Source organism: Rattus norvegicus, chromosome 9, assembly GCF_021556685.1.
Source record: "Rattus norvegicus strain SHRSP/BbbUtx chromosome 9, alternate assembly SHRSP_T2T, whole genome shotgun sequence".
Lineage (NCBI taxonomy): Eukaryota > Metazoa > Chordata > Mammalia > Rodentia > Muridae > Rattus > Rattus norvegicus.
This window is the reverse complement of record NC_141542.1, coordinates 4,373,883-4,391,085: the sequence shown is the minus strand read 5'-3', so window position 1 is coordinate 4,391,085 and position 17,203 is coordinate 4,373,883. Positions and strand designations below refer to the sequence as shown.

The 17,203-nt window shown below is 36.4% G+C and overlaps 1 protein-coding gene across 1 annotated transcript in view; it reads left to right on the top strand.

The window, feature by feature from the left end:
• Positions 1–6,322: 6,322 nt before the first annotated feature.
• The window catches only part of LOC148003230 (extracellular calcium-sensing receptor-like), a 157,289-nt gene continuing 146,408 nt past the window's right edge, over positions 6,323–17,203 (top strand). Inside the window, 2 exon segments of the mRNA XM_087569107.1 lie at positions 6,323–6,500; positions 6,503–6,605. Coding sequence (XP_087425233.1) covers positions 6,323–6,500; positions 6,503–6,605 — 281 coding nt within the window.

The following is a 17,203-nucleotide window of genomic DNA, read 5'->3' as shown; positions in this document are numbered from 1 at the left end:
CAGCAAACTAGTCGCTAACATTCAACTAAATGGAGAGAAACTTGAAGCACTAAAATCAAGGAATATACAAGGCTATCCACTCTCTCCCTACTTATTCAATATAGTTCTTGAAGTTCTAGCCAGAGCAAAACAAAAGGAGATCAAGAGGATACAGATTGGAAAAGAAGAAGTCAAAATATCACTATTTGCAGAAGATATTATAGTATATTTACGTGATCCCAAAAGTTCCACTAGAGAACTACTGAACCTGATAAACAACTTCAGCAAAGTTGTTGGGTATAAAATTTACTCAAATAAATCAGTAGCCTTCCTCTACACAAAAGAGAAACAATCTGAGAAAGAAACTAGGGAAACAACACCCTTCATAACAGTCCCAAATAATATAAAATACCTCGGAGAGACTTTAACCAAGCAAGTAAAAGATCTGTACAATAAGAAATTCAACCTCTGAAGAAAGAAATTATAGAAGACCTCAGAAGATGGAAAGATCTCACATGATCATGGATTGGCCGGATTAATATAGTAAAAATGGCCATTCTACCAAAAGCGATCTAGAGATTCAATGCAATCCCCATCAAAATACCAATCCAAATCTTCAGCGAGCTAGACAGAACAATTTGCAAATTCATCTGGAATAACAGAAATCCCAGGATAGCTAAAACTATCCTCAACAATAAAAGGACTTCTGGGGGAATCACGATCCCTGAGCTCAAGCAGTTTTACAGAGCAATCGTGATAAAAACTGTATGGTATTGGTGCAGAGACAGACAGATAGACCAGTGTAATAGAATTGAAGAACCAGAAATGAAGCCACACACCTACAATCACTTGATTTTTGATAAAGGTGCCAAAACCATCCAATGGAAAAAAGATAACATTTTCATCAAAAGGTCCTGCTTCAACTGGAGGTCAATCTGTAGAAGAATGAATATTGATCCATGCTTATCACTCTGTACAAAGCTTAAGTCCAAGTGGATCAAGGACCTCCACATTAAACCACATATACTCAATCTAATAGAAAAAAATGTGGGGAAGAATCTCAAACACATGGGCACTGGAGAAAATTTTCTGAACAAAACATTAATGGCTTATGCTCTAAGATTAAGAATCGACAAGTGGGATCTCATAAAACGGCAAAGCTTCTTTAAGACAAAGCACACTCTTGTTAGTACAAAATGTCAAGTAACAGATTGGGATCTCTACCAATCCTACAACAAATAGAGGGGTTATATCCAAAATATACAAAGAACACAAGAAGTTAGACCACAGGGAGACAAATAACCCTTTAAAAGAAATCGGTTTCAGAGCTAAACAAAGAATTCATAGCTGAGGAATGCCGTATGGCTGAGAAACACCTAAAGAAATGTTCAACATCTTTAGTCATAAGGGAAATGCAAATCAAAACAACCCTAAGCTTTCACCTCACACCTGTGAGAATGGCTAAGATCAAAAACTCAGGGTACAGCAAATGCTGGTGAGGATGTGGAGAAAGAGGAATTCTCCTCCATTGTTGGTGGGATTGCAGACTGGTATAACCATTCTGGATATCAGTCTGGAGGTTCTTCAGAAAGTTGGACATTGAACTACCTGAGGACCCAGCTATACCTCTCTTGGGCATGTACCCATACGATGCCCCAACATATAAAAAAGACACATGGTCCACTATGTTCATAATATCCTTATTTATAATAGCCAGAACATGGAAAGAACCCATATGCCCTTCTACAAAGTAATGGATACATAAAATGTGGTACATCTACACAATGGAATATTACTCAGCTATCAAAAACAATGACTTTATGAAATTCATAGGCAAATGGATGGAACTGGAAAATAGCATCCTGGGTGAGGTAACCCAATCACAGAAAAACACACATGGTATGCTCTCATTGATAAGTGGCTATTAGCCCAAATGCTTGAATTGCCCTAGATACACAGAATGCATGAAACTCAAGAGGGATGACCAAAATGTGAAGTCTTCACTCCTTCTTTAAAAGGGGAACAAGAATACCCTTGGGAAGGAATAGGGAGGCAAAGTTTAAAACAGAGGTAGAAAGAACACCCATTCAGAGCATGCCCCACATGTGGCCCATACGTATACAGCCACCCAATTACGTAAGATGGATGAAGCAAAGAAGTGCAGGCTGACAGGAACAGGATGTAGGTCTCTCCTGAGAGACACAGCCAGAATATAGCAAATATATAGGCAAATATCAGCAGCAACCCACTGAACTGAGAACGGGACCCCTGTTGAAGGAATCAGAGAAAGGACTGGAAGAGCTTGAAGGGGCTTGAGACACCATATGAACAACAATGCCAACCAACCAGATCTTCCAGGAACTAAGCCACTACCCAAAGACTGTACATGGAGTGACCCTGGGCTCCAACCTCATAGGTAGAAATGAATAGCCTAGTAAGAGCACCAGTGGAAGGGGAAGCCCTTGGTCCTTCCAAGACTGTACCCCCAGTGAACATGATTGTTGGGGCAAGGGTGGTAATGGTGTGAGGATGGGGAGGGGAACACCTATATAGAAGGGGAGAGGGAGGGGTTACGGTGATGTTGGTCTGGAAACTGGGAAAGGGAATAACAATCGAAATGTAAATAAGAAATACTCAAGTTAATAAAGATAAAAGAAAAAAAAAAGAACAATAATGTCAACCAACCAGGGCTTAAGGGACTAAACCACTACTGAAGGTTATACATGGACTGACTCAGGGCTCCAATTTCACATGTTGCAGAGAATAGCCTTGTTGGGGCACCAGTTGATAGGGAAGCCCTTGGTCCTACCAATGTAGTACACTCAGGGTAGTGGAATTTGGGGGGGCATTAAGGTGGTGGATACTTGGAATACCCGTATGGGTTAGGAGGACTGAATGGGGAATAATGGACTGGAAACCGCGAAAGTTGATAATGTTTGAAATGTAAGTAAAGAAATATATCTAATAAAAAAATAAAAATAGAAAAATAGAAAAGCCAAAAGGCCTATAATGAATATCCCCTCAAATAAATTTCTATCAAATCTACTCATAAAAATTATATACGTTTAATTATATCAGTACATAAATTCAATAATTAGAAATAAGAACCCTTTCTAACTCAAGAAAAAGAGTGAATGTTAGTAACCACACATCAAAATTTGCACCAGGCTGTTTTGAGACTTCTTTTTTCAAAGCAATTAATCTAAATCTCTTCACCTTAACCTAGGCACACTGTTTGGACAATGGTGAAAAGCAGCCACATTTTCCCCCAAAATACCATAAAACTGTCTGTAGGCCTCATACTTAAATTCTTTTTCACTGAAACCTCCTGGGCTAGGTCTGTACAGTTCAAACCTCTCAGTAACATAGTCTTCTGTAATCCTACTAGGATAGCCCATTAAACCCCATTTAAAGCATTCCATTTCTTTCCAAAAGTTCCAAAATTCACATTCTTTCAAGCTCCTACAGAACATCCCAGTGGCTCTTTAGATTAACATTCCAAAGTCCTTCCAGTCACAGGAAAACCCCATTCCTGAACCAATTTCTCTTAATCCAGGTTTCTATTCCTGCACAAACATCACAGACAAGAAGCAAGTTGGGGAGGAAAGGGTTTATTCTGCTTACACTTCCACATTGCTGTTAATTAACATATGAAGTCAGGACTAGAAGTCATATAGGGTAGGAGGCAGGAGGTTTTGCAGAGGCCATGGAGAGAGGCTAGTTACTGGCTTGCTTTCCCTGGCTTGCTCAGCTTGCTCTCTTATAGACTATGAACCCAGGGACTGCACCACCCACAATGGGATGGGTCCTCCCCCCAAGAATACTAGTTGAGAAAATGCATTAATGCTGGGACTTATGGAAGCATTTTCTCAATTGAAGCTCCTTTCTCTGCGATAACTCCAGCTTGTGTCAAGTTGACACACTAAACATGCCAGTACAGTCTCCAAACATGTTTTTGCTGCCACACAAAATTAAGCTTTCTATAGAGAACAGTTCTCTCTTTCCTTTGAGAGGTGGGGTGGAAGGTTGCTGTTTTCAGTTGCAGGTTGTTAATGCTCAGGGATGAAAGAAAAAAATATATTCAGGGATCTCTTTCTCTGTATCCTCTCTTCTTTCTCTTCTGTCCAGTGTTAGGTCACAAAACTGGGGATTTGTGAAAAGGAAAAGCAGTGAAGAATATTGTATCTCGTTTTAGAATAAAAAAGTGAGAAAAGTCTGGAATATGTTAGATTGGTAAGGATTTTTTGGAAGAAAATTGAAAATTTAATGTTATAAAGATCTAATTTGATTAACAATAATTAACTTAAGATATATGTCTAACTACTTATGTATTTGCTAAGTGCATATTACCAAGCTGTTAAATAATTGAGATAGGTAACAACATAAGTTTTTTGGTTCCCAAGACATTCCTTTCACAAGGACAATTATTTAGACAAAAGCCCCAATCCATCAGAAGTTTGAATAAGGTACCTGCTTGCTAAATAGGGAGTAATTTTCCTCATCTCTGGGAAGAGAAACTTGTGTGCCTTCCAGTAATAGAAGACTGGTATCTATTGCCATGTGAAGGTTAATACTGGCTTCTAGGACTTCTTAACTATTTTCTGGAAGACAGCTTTGTCAAATTTGAATGAGTCTTTTTCCTTTAACCTATGGAGTGATTGTATTGGTTTCTTCATTGTGTCTATTCTCATTGTCAGTTAAGTGGCCTCTCTTCTTATGTATTATGTCCCATACTGGATAGTCATTGCCTGATGTTTCCTAGACAATATAGGATGTACTTCCAAACTTTCTGCTTCAAGGTTAGGTCTCTCAGAACTTCTGGGCTTGGGTGTTAAAGATGGATGTCCCCACTTTTATGGATAAACTTTGACTCTTCTAAGAAGCCAATAAATCTCTGTCATTTTATTTAACACAGAAGCTCCTTGGTCTGCACACCATGCTTACTCAGGTTAAATGTATACCTCTCAGGTCTTTGATGGGTTTGAAATCTAGATTAACAGTAAACTTCGTAAGTCCAGAGCTTAATATTAATCAGTGAAGTCCTGATAATAAAATCATAGTCTCAAACCCCACAACTAAAATTTGGTTTCCTTGTAAGTATAAACTTTGAATCCACTTTTCATCATGTTCATTTGACACAAGCCCCCTACAGAACTTTGGACTCAACAAGATAGGGAAGAGTACCAAAATACTTTGTTTAAAGTTGTTAAATTCAAAGGAACTGGACATTGTGATAATGATTCTTACCTTGAGAGTTCTCATAATTTCTTTTTATAGACTATTGACCAGTGTTTCACATCAGTGAAATAGTTACTCTTAGGAAACAATAAGGACTTTTTGAACAAAAAGCAGAATTTTGAAAATAACATTTCTAGTTCATTTTTTAATTGTCAGTTTAAGTGACTATAAATTCCTGTATCATATGCTAACATGTATCATGATGTATATCTTTAGCTCAGGTAATCAAATATTAATTGACATTATAAAACACAATATGGGAACTTGCTAAAAATGTTCTTCTTGAGCTCCCATACCCATATCATCTGGAGAACCAGGCAAATGGGAGATTTTTATTTATTTATTTTTTATTTTTTTATTAACTTGAGTATTCCTTATTTACATTTCAAATGTTATTCCCTTTCCCGATTTCCAGGCAAAAAACCCCCTAATCCCTCCCCCTCCCCTTCTTAATGTGTGTTCCCCTCCCCATCCTCCCCCCATTATCGCCCTCCCCCCAACAATCACGTTCACTGGGGGTTCAGTCTTAGCAGGACCAAGTCATAATTTTTATTGTGTAAAATTTACAGATATTAGAGATAAAGCCCCTTTATTGGACTATGAGTAGGATATGTTGGGATAAACTATACGAATGCATATTCTCTAAATGGCTTGAAAGTTCTTTCCCATAGTTCACACTTGTTAGTTGCCACCAAAAGCTCTCCAAAACATTAATTTGAGAGTTTGTACCTCTAATTATTTCTTTTTAGCCTTTTCCTTTTTCACTGAGTTGCTCTCCTCTAATATAAACTGGAGGGATCTGATTAAATTGTTTTTCATATTAAAAGTTTCCTGCTTCATATGTTTAGCCAATTCATCCCAGGAGAAAACAACCCTGAGTTCTTGTTGTTTGTAATCTTTGCTGAAGTTATATTGCATTTGGCTAGTGAAGAATATGAACAAACATATTTGTCAACTTGTTTTTCATGTGAATAGAGGGCTTCAGCAGCAGAGTCCAAGGGAAGGGATAGTTTCAAAATTCAAAATGGGATTCCCAATCCTTTGGAATGTTTATTGTGATAGATTGAATCATCAACAATCTCAAAACATACATGGTCACAAAAACATGAACCAAGCAAATATGTACTGCATAATGTGTGTTCTGCATCAAGCAGACTCATGTAATAATAGGATTTTCACCTGGATTTTTATCTTCTGGATCTTGCAGATTCTCAAATTTGTCTCTGCTTTTGTCTTTAATATCAGTAGATGTTATTACATAATCACTGAAGAATTTCACTATGAAATGATGTTGTCATTGTTGCATTTTTTCCTCTTCATACTTTCTACACTGGGAAGAAAATGCCATATTCAACAGTACCCTATCAATACTGGGACAAATAAATACAGTAAGTACAATTATGTATTTTTCAAGTTCAGAATTCTTATTACTTATTGGGTATAACCATTAAATTTTACTTATTGTTTATCTTTTAATTTTTACAAATTCATTCTTAGAGATTCTAAAATCTTTTTGTTAATTATATTTTCTTTTTCGATTATTTTCCTCATCAGGGTGGAATTAAATGGTAACTTTGACTGTATGCACTTTAGTTTCCCATTTGATTGATAACCATAACCTCTTATTTACCATTCATGCTATGTCACAATTATTGAATAGGTTTCCATGTTATGGTTTAAAGGTTTATTCTAAACCTGACCGTGTTCTTCATAGCATTTAGTCATGATTGTACCTGTGATATTAGATAATGTCATTAAATGTAATAAGTGCTGAGTGTTGTGATGCTTGAACAAAGAGAATATATATGTTATTTGTAACTGTTTCTAGAGTTAAGAATGTCACAATTAGAAGTTGTGAATATAGAGGAGAGAGAGAGAATGGACTGAAGGAGCTGAAGGAGTTTGCAACCTCAAAAGAATAACAACAATATCAACCAACAAGGCCGTCAGATCTCTCAGGAAGTAAATTACCATTCCCAGAGTACACAGGGATGGACCTATAGCTCCAGCAGTATATGTAACATAGGATGGCTTTTTCAAGTATCAATGGGAGGAGAGGCCCTTGGTCCTATGAAGGCTAGATGCCACAGTGTTTGGGAATGTAAGTGTAGGGAGGTGGGAAAAACTGTGTGGATAGGTGAGGGAGCACCCACATAGAAGCAGGGGGAGATAGCTGATTTATTGAAGGGATACCCAGAAAGGGATAACATTTGAAATGCAAATAAAAATATCCAATAAAAGAAAAAGTAAAAAAAAATGAATAAACTATATACAACTATAACAAAACCAATAAGGTATAGCCATTTGAACATTCAACTGCTGGAAGCTGAAGATAGAACAGGTTGAAAAAAAAGCTTCTCATATGATGACGATAGCGAGAGTCTAAGCTGATGTGAAGAACATGTGGTCATTAGGGAAAAAATGCTACCAGTGAGGCTGCAGTTTGTCTTTGAACTTGAAGTAATATATTTCAACATATTTTATTGACAAAGAGTTATAAGATGGCAAACAGAGCTGTGTGTTGAATGGTTACATATGACTAACAAAATGCCTACAAAACTTATCTAGCGAATAAACCAATCATTTCCCTGTTCTTTCTTATTTCTCTTATTGGATTTTTAAATTTTTCATTTCAAATGTTATTCCCTTTCCCAGTTTTCCCACCCCCTCCCCTTTTTCTATAAGGGTTTTCCCCTTTTCAATCAACCCCCTTTCCCACATACCTCTACACTGGGGATTCCAGCCTTACAGCACCAAAGGATTCTCCTTCCATTTTTGCCCAACAAGTCCTTCCTGTGCTACATATGCAGCTGGAGACATGGGTAAGTACATGTATATAGTATTTGGATAGTAGTTTAGTCCTTGGAAGCTCTGGTTGGTTGGCATTGTTGTTCTTATGGGTTGCAACCCCTTTCAGCTCTTTCAATCTGTTCTTTAATTACTCCAACACAGATCTCATTCTCAGTGCAATGGTTTGCTGCTAGCATTTGCCTCTGTATTTGACATTCTCTGACTGTGACTTCAAGAGATAACTATATCAGGCTCCTGTCAGAACTTCTTAGCCTCATTAGTCTTCATCTATATCTATCTGTATCTGTATCTGTATCTGTATCATCTGTATCTGTATCTGTATCTGTATCTGTATCTGTATCTGTATCTGTATCTGTATCTGTATCTGTATCTGTATCTGTATCTGTATCTGTATCTGTATCATCTGGGGCAGGCTTTGAGCAGCTGTTCCTTCAGTCTTTGCTACAAACTTTGTCTGCTTATCCCCTCTCATGAATATTTTTGTTCCCTGTTTTAAGAAAGAGTGAAGCATTTGCCCCCTTTGTTGGCCTTATTCTTGAGCTTCATGTGGTCTGTGGATTTTATTTTGGGTAATTCCAGCTTTTGAGCTAATAGCGACTTATCAATGAGTGCATCCCAAGTATGTTTGTTTTGCGTGTGTGTGTGTGTTTTTCGGGATGATATTTTCTAGTTCATTCCATTTGCCTATTAATTTCATGAAGTCATTGTTTTTCAGCTGAGTAATACTCCATTGTGTAGATGTACCACATTTCTATATCCATTTCTCTTTTGAAGGGCATCTGAATTCTTTCCAGCTTCTGGCTTTTATAAATAAGGCTGCCATGAATATAGTGGAGGATGTGTCTTTGTTGTATGTTGGAGCATCTTGTGGGTATATGACCAGGAGATGTATAGCTGGGTCCTCATGCCCCGTGCTATTGTCTCGCCAGCATGAACACGCGGGGACACACGAATCCTTCTGTAGCTAAACATTTATTGAATCTTAAAGAGAGGGCCCGGGGCGCCAGCATGGCGTGGCTTATATACACCATAGCGTGGCGCATCCACACCTGATTGGTCGCTTACCCATGATCTCATAGGCACGCCCCGGAGTGGGCAAAGACCTGACACGAAGGCACTCTTGCACATGCGCACACAGTTAACTTCCTGAAAGGAAGTCGACTGGCGCGGCAGAGGCCAGGGCCATCTTGTAATGGCGAAAGCTATCCCCTCTTTCCACGTGGGGCGCAGTGGAAGCCAGCGCCATCTTGTGGTGGGGAATGTTATTGCGGCTCTCCACATCTCCCCCTTATTGTTTTACTAATAAGAGGCTGGTCTAGGTCCCTGTAGTTACGTCCATCTGTTGTGGTTCCTGTCTTAGGTCGTTCCTCTATGTCACAGCCTTATCCGTCATAGGGTAACCCTATCACCACCGGGCCTCGTGTCTTAGATTTGTCTGTGCATGAGGAAAGTTGCCCGTCTCTGGATACCGCAGTGCTGTGTGACAGTAACTGTTAAACAACCTAGGGCGAACTCTATAAAAGAGGCCAGCCAGAAAATGAGTTAGTGGGGAAATCATGATCACCCTATCGCGTGTAATGAGGAAACCTCAGCGATGTAGAAGGGCTGATCAAAGAATTATTGAGTCTCTCTCATCCCAGTGTAATGGATCCACAGATGTAAGAGCATAGAACTCAGATACCAACTAATTCCTGAGCATAGATAACCAAATTCCAGGGGAGGTCCCTTGTTCAATGGCCACAAGTGTTTGAGTGATAATGGCCTTGTCACGTTTCTGTTGAGATCTGAGTTTGTAAACCAACCATAGCATGAACACTAATCCACAGCATAGGGCTGCACCAAACAGAGCCAGTCCCGGTAAGTAGTGGGCACCTCATCTAGTTCTCCTCAGCTGTTACCACCTAGGGCCGTAGTCAAGCTGCTCCTATAATAAAATTTAGAATTCCCAATTGTTAGCAACTACTCCAGAAAGTTCACCCACTGTGCTTGCCTAACAATAGATTGGGGGAGGATAACTCTAGACACTGTAGACACAATGGCTGTAGCAGTAAATGGCTGCTACAATAGCAGCGAAAATAACAAGGTCTTTCCCAGGACAGTTTAGGATCAGTCATTCTTCTCTGGAATAACCAGCAGGCAAGGGAACCATGTCTGAGATCTGCACAACCAGGGCAGAGTTCCCCGGAGAATAAACAAGTGAATAATCATATATGTAGCCTTTTCATTAGATGAACCACCTATAAATATAGTAAGCACATTTCCTATGGGTTGTATGTACAAATTTACAGTAAATACAAAAGCATGTAAAGAGTAAAATTATCAGTTTTGTCTGAAATTTGTATAAGTGATAGGCCAAATATCAGTATTTTTTTTTTTGTTTCTTTTTTTCGGAGCTGGGGACCGAACCCAGGGCCTTGCGCTTCCTAGGCAAGCACTCTACCACTGAGCTAAATTCCCAACCCCCTTTTTTTTAAATTTTATTTATTATATATAAGTACACTGTAGCTGTCTTCAGACACAACAGAAGAGGGCATCAGATCTCATTATGGATGGTTGTGAGCCACCATGCGGTTGCTGGGATTTGAACTCAGGACCTCTAGGAGAGCAGTCAGTGCTCTTAACCACTGAGCCATCTCTCCAGCTGCCCAGTATTTTGAAATAACCAATTTGATTGTTGTTTGGAATAAGGTATGTTTCACCAGGTTTTTTTTTAAAATACTTCTATGACTCTAGCCTATAATTTTGTATTAACACAACTGAAGCTTTATCTCCAATGTGGATAACAAACAAGGACCTAAGTCCTCTAGTAAGGTGAGGTACTTAGCCAATTAACATGTCCTTAGAAGCTTAAAATTAGTTTCAAATATTCTTTTCTGGAGTAGTGTAACAGCTACTCCCCAAATATTAAAGCTCATTTTGAGAGCAAAGGTCTGTAGTAAAAATTTCCATATACACTGAAAGATTCAAAGTTCTAACTTTTTACATTGAAGAAGTAACAAAATTACATAATATAAGGCTGTTAGCCATTTCTAGTGATAGCACTCTTGCACATCCGCACACAGTTAACTTCCTGAAAGGAAGTCGGCTGGCGCAGCAGAGGCCAGCGTCATCTTGTAATGGCGAAAGCTACCCCAGCTTTCCACGTGGGGTGCAGTGGAAGCCAGTGCCATCTTGTGGTGGCGAATGTTATTGTGGCTCTCCACATCCTCAGGTAGTGGAATGTCCAATTTTCTGAGGAACCTTTAGACTGATTTCCAGAATGATTGTACCAGTTTGCCATCCTTGTTCTTTCAAAGAAGAAGAAGAAGAAGAAGAAGAAGAAGAAGAAGAAGAAGAAGAAGAAGAAGAAGAAGAAGAAGAAGAAGAAGAAGGAGAAGAAGAAGAAGAAGTTGTGAATACTGTGCTCCAGCAATATTTCACATATCTCATGTTTTATTATAAGTGTTTGTTTGATAATTTAATTTTTATTCTCAGACAACTCTCCTGTGTTTTCCTGTTTACTTCATTTGTTTGCAGTATTTACTCTTGTTTTTAAATACATATAGACCAAGACATATTGACTATGAGTTTCATCATGGTGTTGTATCTAAGCTTATGTTAAATTTCCAGGTTAGTTGATAGTCTCAGACAGGTATTGCTGAGTTGGACAGAAATATTCATGTATATTTCTTGATAAAGTAAATAAGATGCTTTTATCCTTAACAGACCTTCACTTCCAGGTTCCTGTGAATACATGAAGAGATGTGTTGGAAACCAGCAAATTGAAAATGACCAAAACAAAAACATGAAAGATTTTAGAACCTTCGAGAGTTAATTTATCAAAATAATAATTTTTTTAAAAAGCAAAGAAGGTATAACGGTGAATTATGCTCTATGAGATAATATTCTGTGCTTGGTAAAATCTTTTGAAGTATTAAGGCATTAAATCAATGACAGTGGAGGAGAAATATGTTTAGATATAAATGAAAATGTAATATTTATTTGGCAACTTTATTTTGAATTTTTAAAACATCAAATATGGGTATATAAAATTTATTTGAATAAAATATTTCATGGTATTCTATTTTTTGGGGGAATCATATTTTGACACAAAGTAGATCATAATAATTTGTCATATGATAATAGATGTGGTAACTTTGTTTTTTTTTTTTTTGTGGAGACTCTTCTATTTCATTATTATCAATATTCCTTATAAACCCTCTTTTCTGGTTCCCTGTCCTCCCAGCAGTTGAGGTACCAATATGTATGAGTATGTGTTTCTACTTATTATGTGCAGAGTAAGCTCTTCACTGCAAAGACTCTATTTACAGATATGTGAGCAATTAATGTCTGGTTTAGTCATTATGAATAAAAGGATTTATTTCTGTAAAGAACATTAAATTTGCATAAAATCAGAAGAAAATAAGCTAAATATATGACAAAATTCAGTCACTTTTACTATAATGTATTAACAATATTTTTGGATATAATGTTACGTATGAGTAAAAGAAAAGTGGCTTCTTTTATTGTCATATTTTTTCATTTAATGTACACCTAATTTATTCAGCTTTTTATACACTCTATTATCAATATAGCAAGAAAAATGGTCCATGGGTAAAAGTACTGAATGTTGGAATTACTATCAGGAGAAAACTATCTTCAATATGTAGAAATAAGTGGAAAAATTGAAAGGAAAAGAATAGAGATTATGTACTGAAGTAAATTGGGGAAAACATTGTTAAATCCTAGAATGAATGTTATTTTTAATTTTTTTTATTAACTTGAGTATTTCTTATTTTCATTTTGAATGTTTTGCCCTTTCCCAGTTTCCGGGTCATATTAACAGTACAATCTTTTCAAACTTGTTATCATATTCTTTATTTGTATATACATATATTCTTCTGATATAGCCCATATTTTTAGGTGAAGGCAAAACTGTTTGAACGAAGGTTGTCATCCTACAATGTATGAGTTAAGATCGAGCTCTGGTCTTCAGGGCAAGCACTAGGATCCTACCATATATAAATCATATTGTTGACCTATTGGTCAATCCTTTGATTGTCATATCTTGATTTTTTCCAAGTTAAACTGAGAATTTTCTCTATTGGTTTCTGAAAGTGAATTATTTTCCTTCACATCAAGTAAAATATGGGATTGAGCATATGTATCAAATTTAATTTCATCAAATACATATTCACTTTTACTCTTCATAGTTTGATAAAATTGATGTATCACAATATTTCAATTCTAGTCAATTTTGTTTTTAATAGACTATTATTTTACTAGAATTATGCACCATGTGTGCAATTTTCTATATTAAAAGAGAAGCCAATTTTCTAGAGCATTTTCATGTAGATAATGCCATTTTGGATTCTTTGTAGCATGTCTTCCCTCATGTATATTAGTAGTGAATATGGTTCCATTCCTAAATATATTGCTATTCTGAGTTGGCTTTATAATTGACCTCACTCTTTCTTGGAATTTCAGCAATGCAGTTTTTCAGTAAAAAAAACAATGACTGAATCTTGGATGTAAATACCAGTCCAACATGACCTTATTTTTACATGTATTAATAATAACTACAAAAGTTCTTCCTTGGTATCTACCCCGTTGTAACCACTGACCTTTATTTGTTGGATTTGCACTTTTCATTGGCAGTGAGATCTTGTTTGTGAGCTCTCCTATTCTCTGTTTGTATTCTAAGAAAGATGTAATCTGCAGAGTTATATTTGATCAAATTTAAATGTACAAAAAGAAAAAGCAGCTCAGAGCATATAGTGCAGGGTTTGGCAAGTTCTCACTGTGGTAAGAATTGATGGCCCTTTCTATCAGCAATGTAAGGGTTATTTTACCATCCATCTTATACGGGTAGATGTGGGCATCCAACTGAAACATTCATATTCCATAACTAATAAAACAAATATAGACTGATGTTATGTAAAATTTTTCCTGGGGAAAATTATAATCTTTCCTGTGGAAGAATATTACACCTCAGGTAAACTATTTCATAGCATTCTTTAGTTACTTGTAATTGTGTGTGTGTGTGTGTGTGTGTGTGTGTGTGTGTGTGTGTGTGTGTGTTGTGTCAGTTTAAGTCCTCCTGGACGATTAATGAAAGCTAAGTCCATGAACTTAAAATAATAAGAGAATTTCTGTAGAGAGAATGGATGGGGGAAATGATGCAATCATTGTATAATCTCAAGAACAGAAATGATAAAAATGGTTTTCATTTGCTGAACATGTATTATAAAGCATGTAATTTAGAAATTAGGTGTGCAAAAAGTTATCAAATCTGTTTTATTAAAGTTGCCTCTGATCATTGTTCTTTGACTATAGATATTTAGTTCCTCTGATCTAGTAGTAGTTTTTATTACTTAATTAATCATGGACTTCTCAAAATTCATACATATCTTTCAATTTTGTATATATTTTATTTGAATATATAATATTTACACATGAGAAAATGTCATTGATATTATTTCTCAAATTCAACATCTTACTTATCAATTCTTTTACTTTGGACTATATTACTTCATTTATATTTTTATCTGTCTGCTTTAATATAAAATTAATATTTGCTAATTTTTTATTATTTCTGTTTGTGATCTCAAAGAACTTTATTAATCATTTAAGTAAAAATAAAATTAAGTTCATAACACATGCATGATCAACAAAAATAGCATTATAATTGATTTCAAACATAAGTTCAAGTAGATAGACTAAGAGATTTTCCTATAGGCTGCTAGGTGGTTGATCTTGCCTTTGATGTTTCAATACCTGTACTGCTTGTCATCATATTGCTATTATTATGACTACCTTTTCTTTTCTTTTTGTGTGTGTTTGTATCTGTGTTTATGTGTGAATATATGAGCCTTTAGTATTTGTACCAATTAAGTCCAGTATTTGTATTGCAGCCTCAAGATTTGGGTATAATTTTTGGGAATCAAACTTGGATTCTCTGGAAAAATGACACCCTTAATTGCTGAGGAAGTCTTCCTCCCCACCATAGAAATTGTCATTGGAAATCTTAATAATAACATATTTATACTTATAAGCAATTCAGTGCATTGATAATATTCTCCAAAGCCCCCATGTAGTACAGTGCCCATCCTCTTTGTCCATATCTCTCATTCCCAACTTTAAATTTAGCCATGAGCCATCATAAGACAAGCTAGTATCTAACATGTGACTTCCTCAAATGACTTTGCTTTAGATACTATCTATGATGAAACTCTAATAAGCAAGGCCTAGTAATAAATCATTTTAGGAAAGATTCCTGCTCTTAATATGATTTTTCTGTAATTATTAAACATATGTAACAATCATTAGCTATTTCCTCACCTCTTTAAGCGGAGCTCTGAAAACACAGGAATATGTACTGTCTTGTAGGGATTCTATATAGATAAATAGATGACTTCTTAATTCTTAATGTTGAGTCTATAAGAATCCCTAAAATTATGTTGGTGTTCATTAAGTTTTTTTAATTAATTAATTAATTAATTTACAGGAATAGTGAGACTCCTTTTAGGGCCTTTTCTTATAGCTAAAACTGCAGTGAGATCTTTGTACTGCCAAGGCTGGACCACCCCCCCAGTGTAGGGGAATGTCCACAGGTGGAAAGTTGTGCTGGTTGGGCAAAGGAACACAATTATAGAAGGGGAGGGGTATGGGAGAGGAGGCTTATATTTGGGAAACCAGGAAAGGGATTAATATTTGAAATAAAGATATTCAATAAAAAAGAAAAGTATATAAATTATACTTACCATGCTTTTAGGTTTTTTAGTTTGTTTGATTTTTTTGTTTGTTTTTGTTTTTACTAGTATACCTGAAAGCTTATAATCCAAACTCACAAAAACAAAGCAAAACAAAACAAAAAAACCCTGCATTGAGAAATCTGGCAGTCTCCCATGTTTTACCTGTTAATTGCTTCTAGATACTAACCAGACTTTCTACCACTCAGAGAACATTCCAAGAGGTTGTAAAACAATTAAGCAAAGGTCATAAAAAGGGAACTACAATTTACTATAGATGCTAAGACAGAAGACTGAGTTCATACAAAACTTCATAAATAACTTAGCTATGGGTTTTCTCTTTCAAGGAACCTGTGAAACTGTGACTGATGAAGAATGTTTGCCATATAATTATTCCTAATGAATATGAATGTAAACATTTTTTGTTTTAAACTTTTATTTCAATTTATGATTTGATTATATGTGTGAACTTATGAGAAATGTTTTAACATGTGAACATATTTTCTAAAAAATGTGTAAGTACTAAGGACAAAGAGAAAGAGGGCTTAGACAAGGAGAAGTCAGAAAAAAATGTCCTTGACTTGCTTTGGATCGTTCTGCTTTCCTGCTTTCTTAGATAGATATCATTTGAAACTTTTTACAACTTAGAAATAAAGTCTATAATCATCTTTCTTATTTTACATTTAGTGGATATTTTCTTTACTTACATTTCAAATGTTTTTCTTGCTACTGGTTTCAACTTCTACAACCTTGTATCCCCTCCTCCCACGCCCTGCTTCTGTGAGGGTGTTTATCCACTCAACCACTCCCTCCCTCCCTCCACCAGGCATTCCCCTACAGTGGAGCATTGAGCCTTCACAGAACCAAGGGCCTCTTTTCCTGTTGATTCCAGATAAGGCCATCCACTGATGCATATGCAGCTGCAGATATAGATCTCTCCATGTATACTCTTTGGTTGCTGTTTAAGTCCTGAGATCTCTGATGAGTCTGGTTAGTTGATATTGCTTTTCTTCCTATAGGTTTGTAAATTCCTTCAGCTTCTTCAGTCCTTTCTCTAACTACTCCATTTGGGTCCCTGTGCTCAGTCCAATAGTTTGCTGTGAGCATCCACCTTTGTATTTCTTGTGCTCTGGCAGAGCCTCTCAGGAGAGAGTTATATCAGGCCCCTGTGTGCATGCACTTCTTGGCATCATCAATGTTGTATGAGTTTGGTGTTAGGATGTGGGACAGTCTCTGGATGGCCTTTTCTTCAGTCTCTGCTCTATATTTAGTGTATTTCTCTTGTGAGTGTTTTGTTCCCACTTCTAAGAAGGACTGAAATATCCACGCTTTGGTCTTCCTTCTTCTTGAGCTTCATGTAGTTTGTGAATTACAATTCACAAAAGGTATACCTTGGGTATTCTGAGCTTTTGGTCTAATTTCCAGTTATCAGTGAGTGCATATCA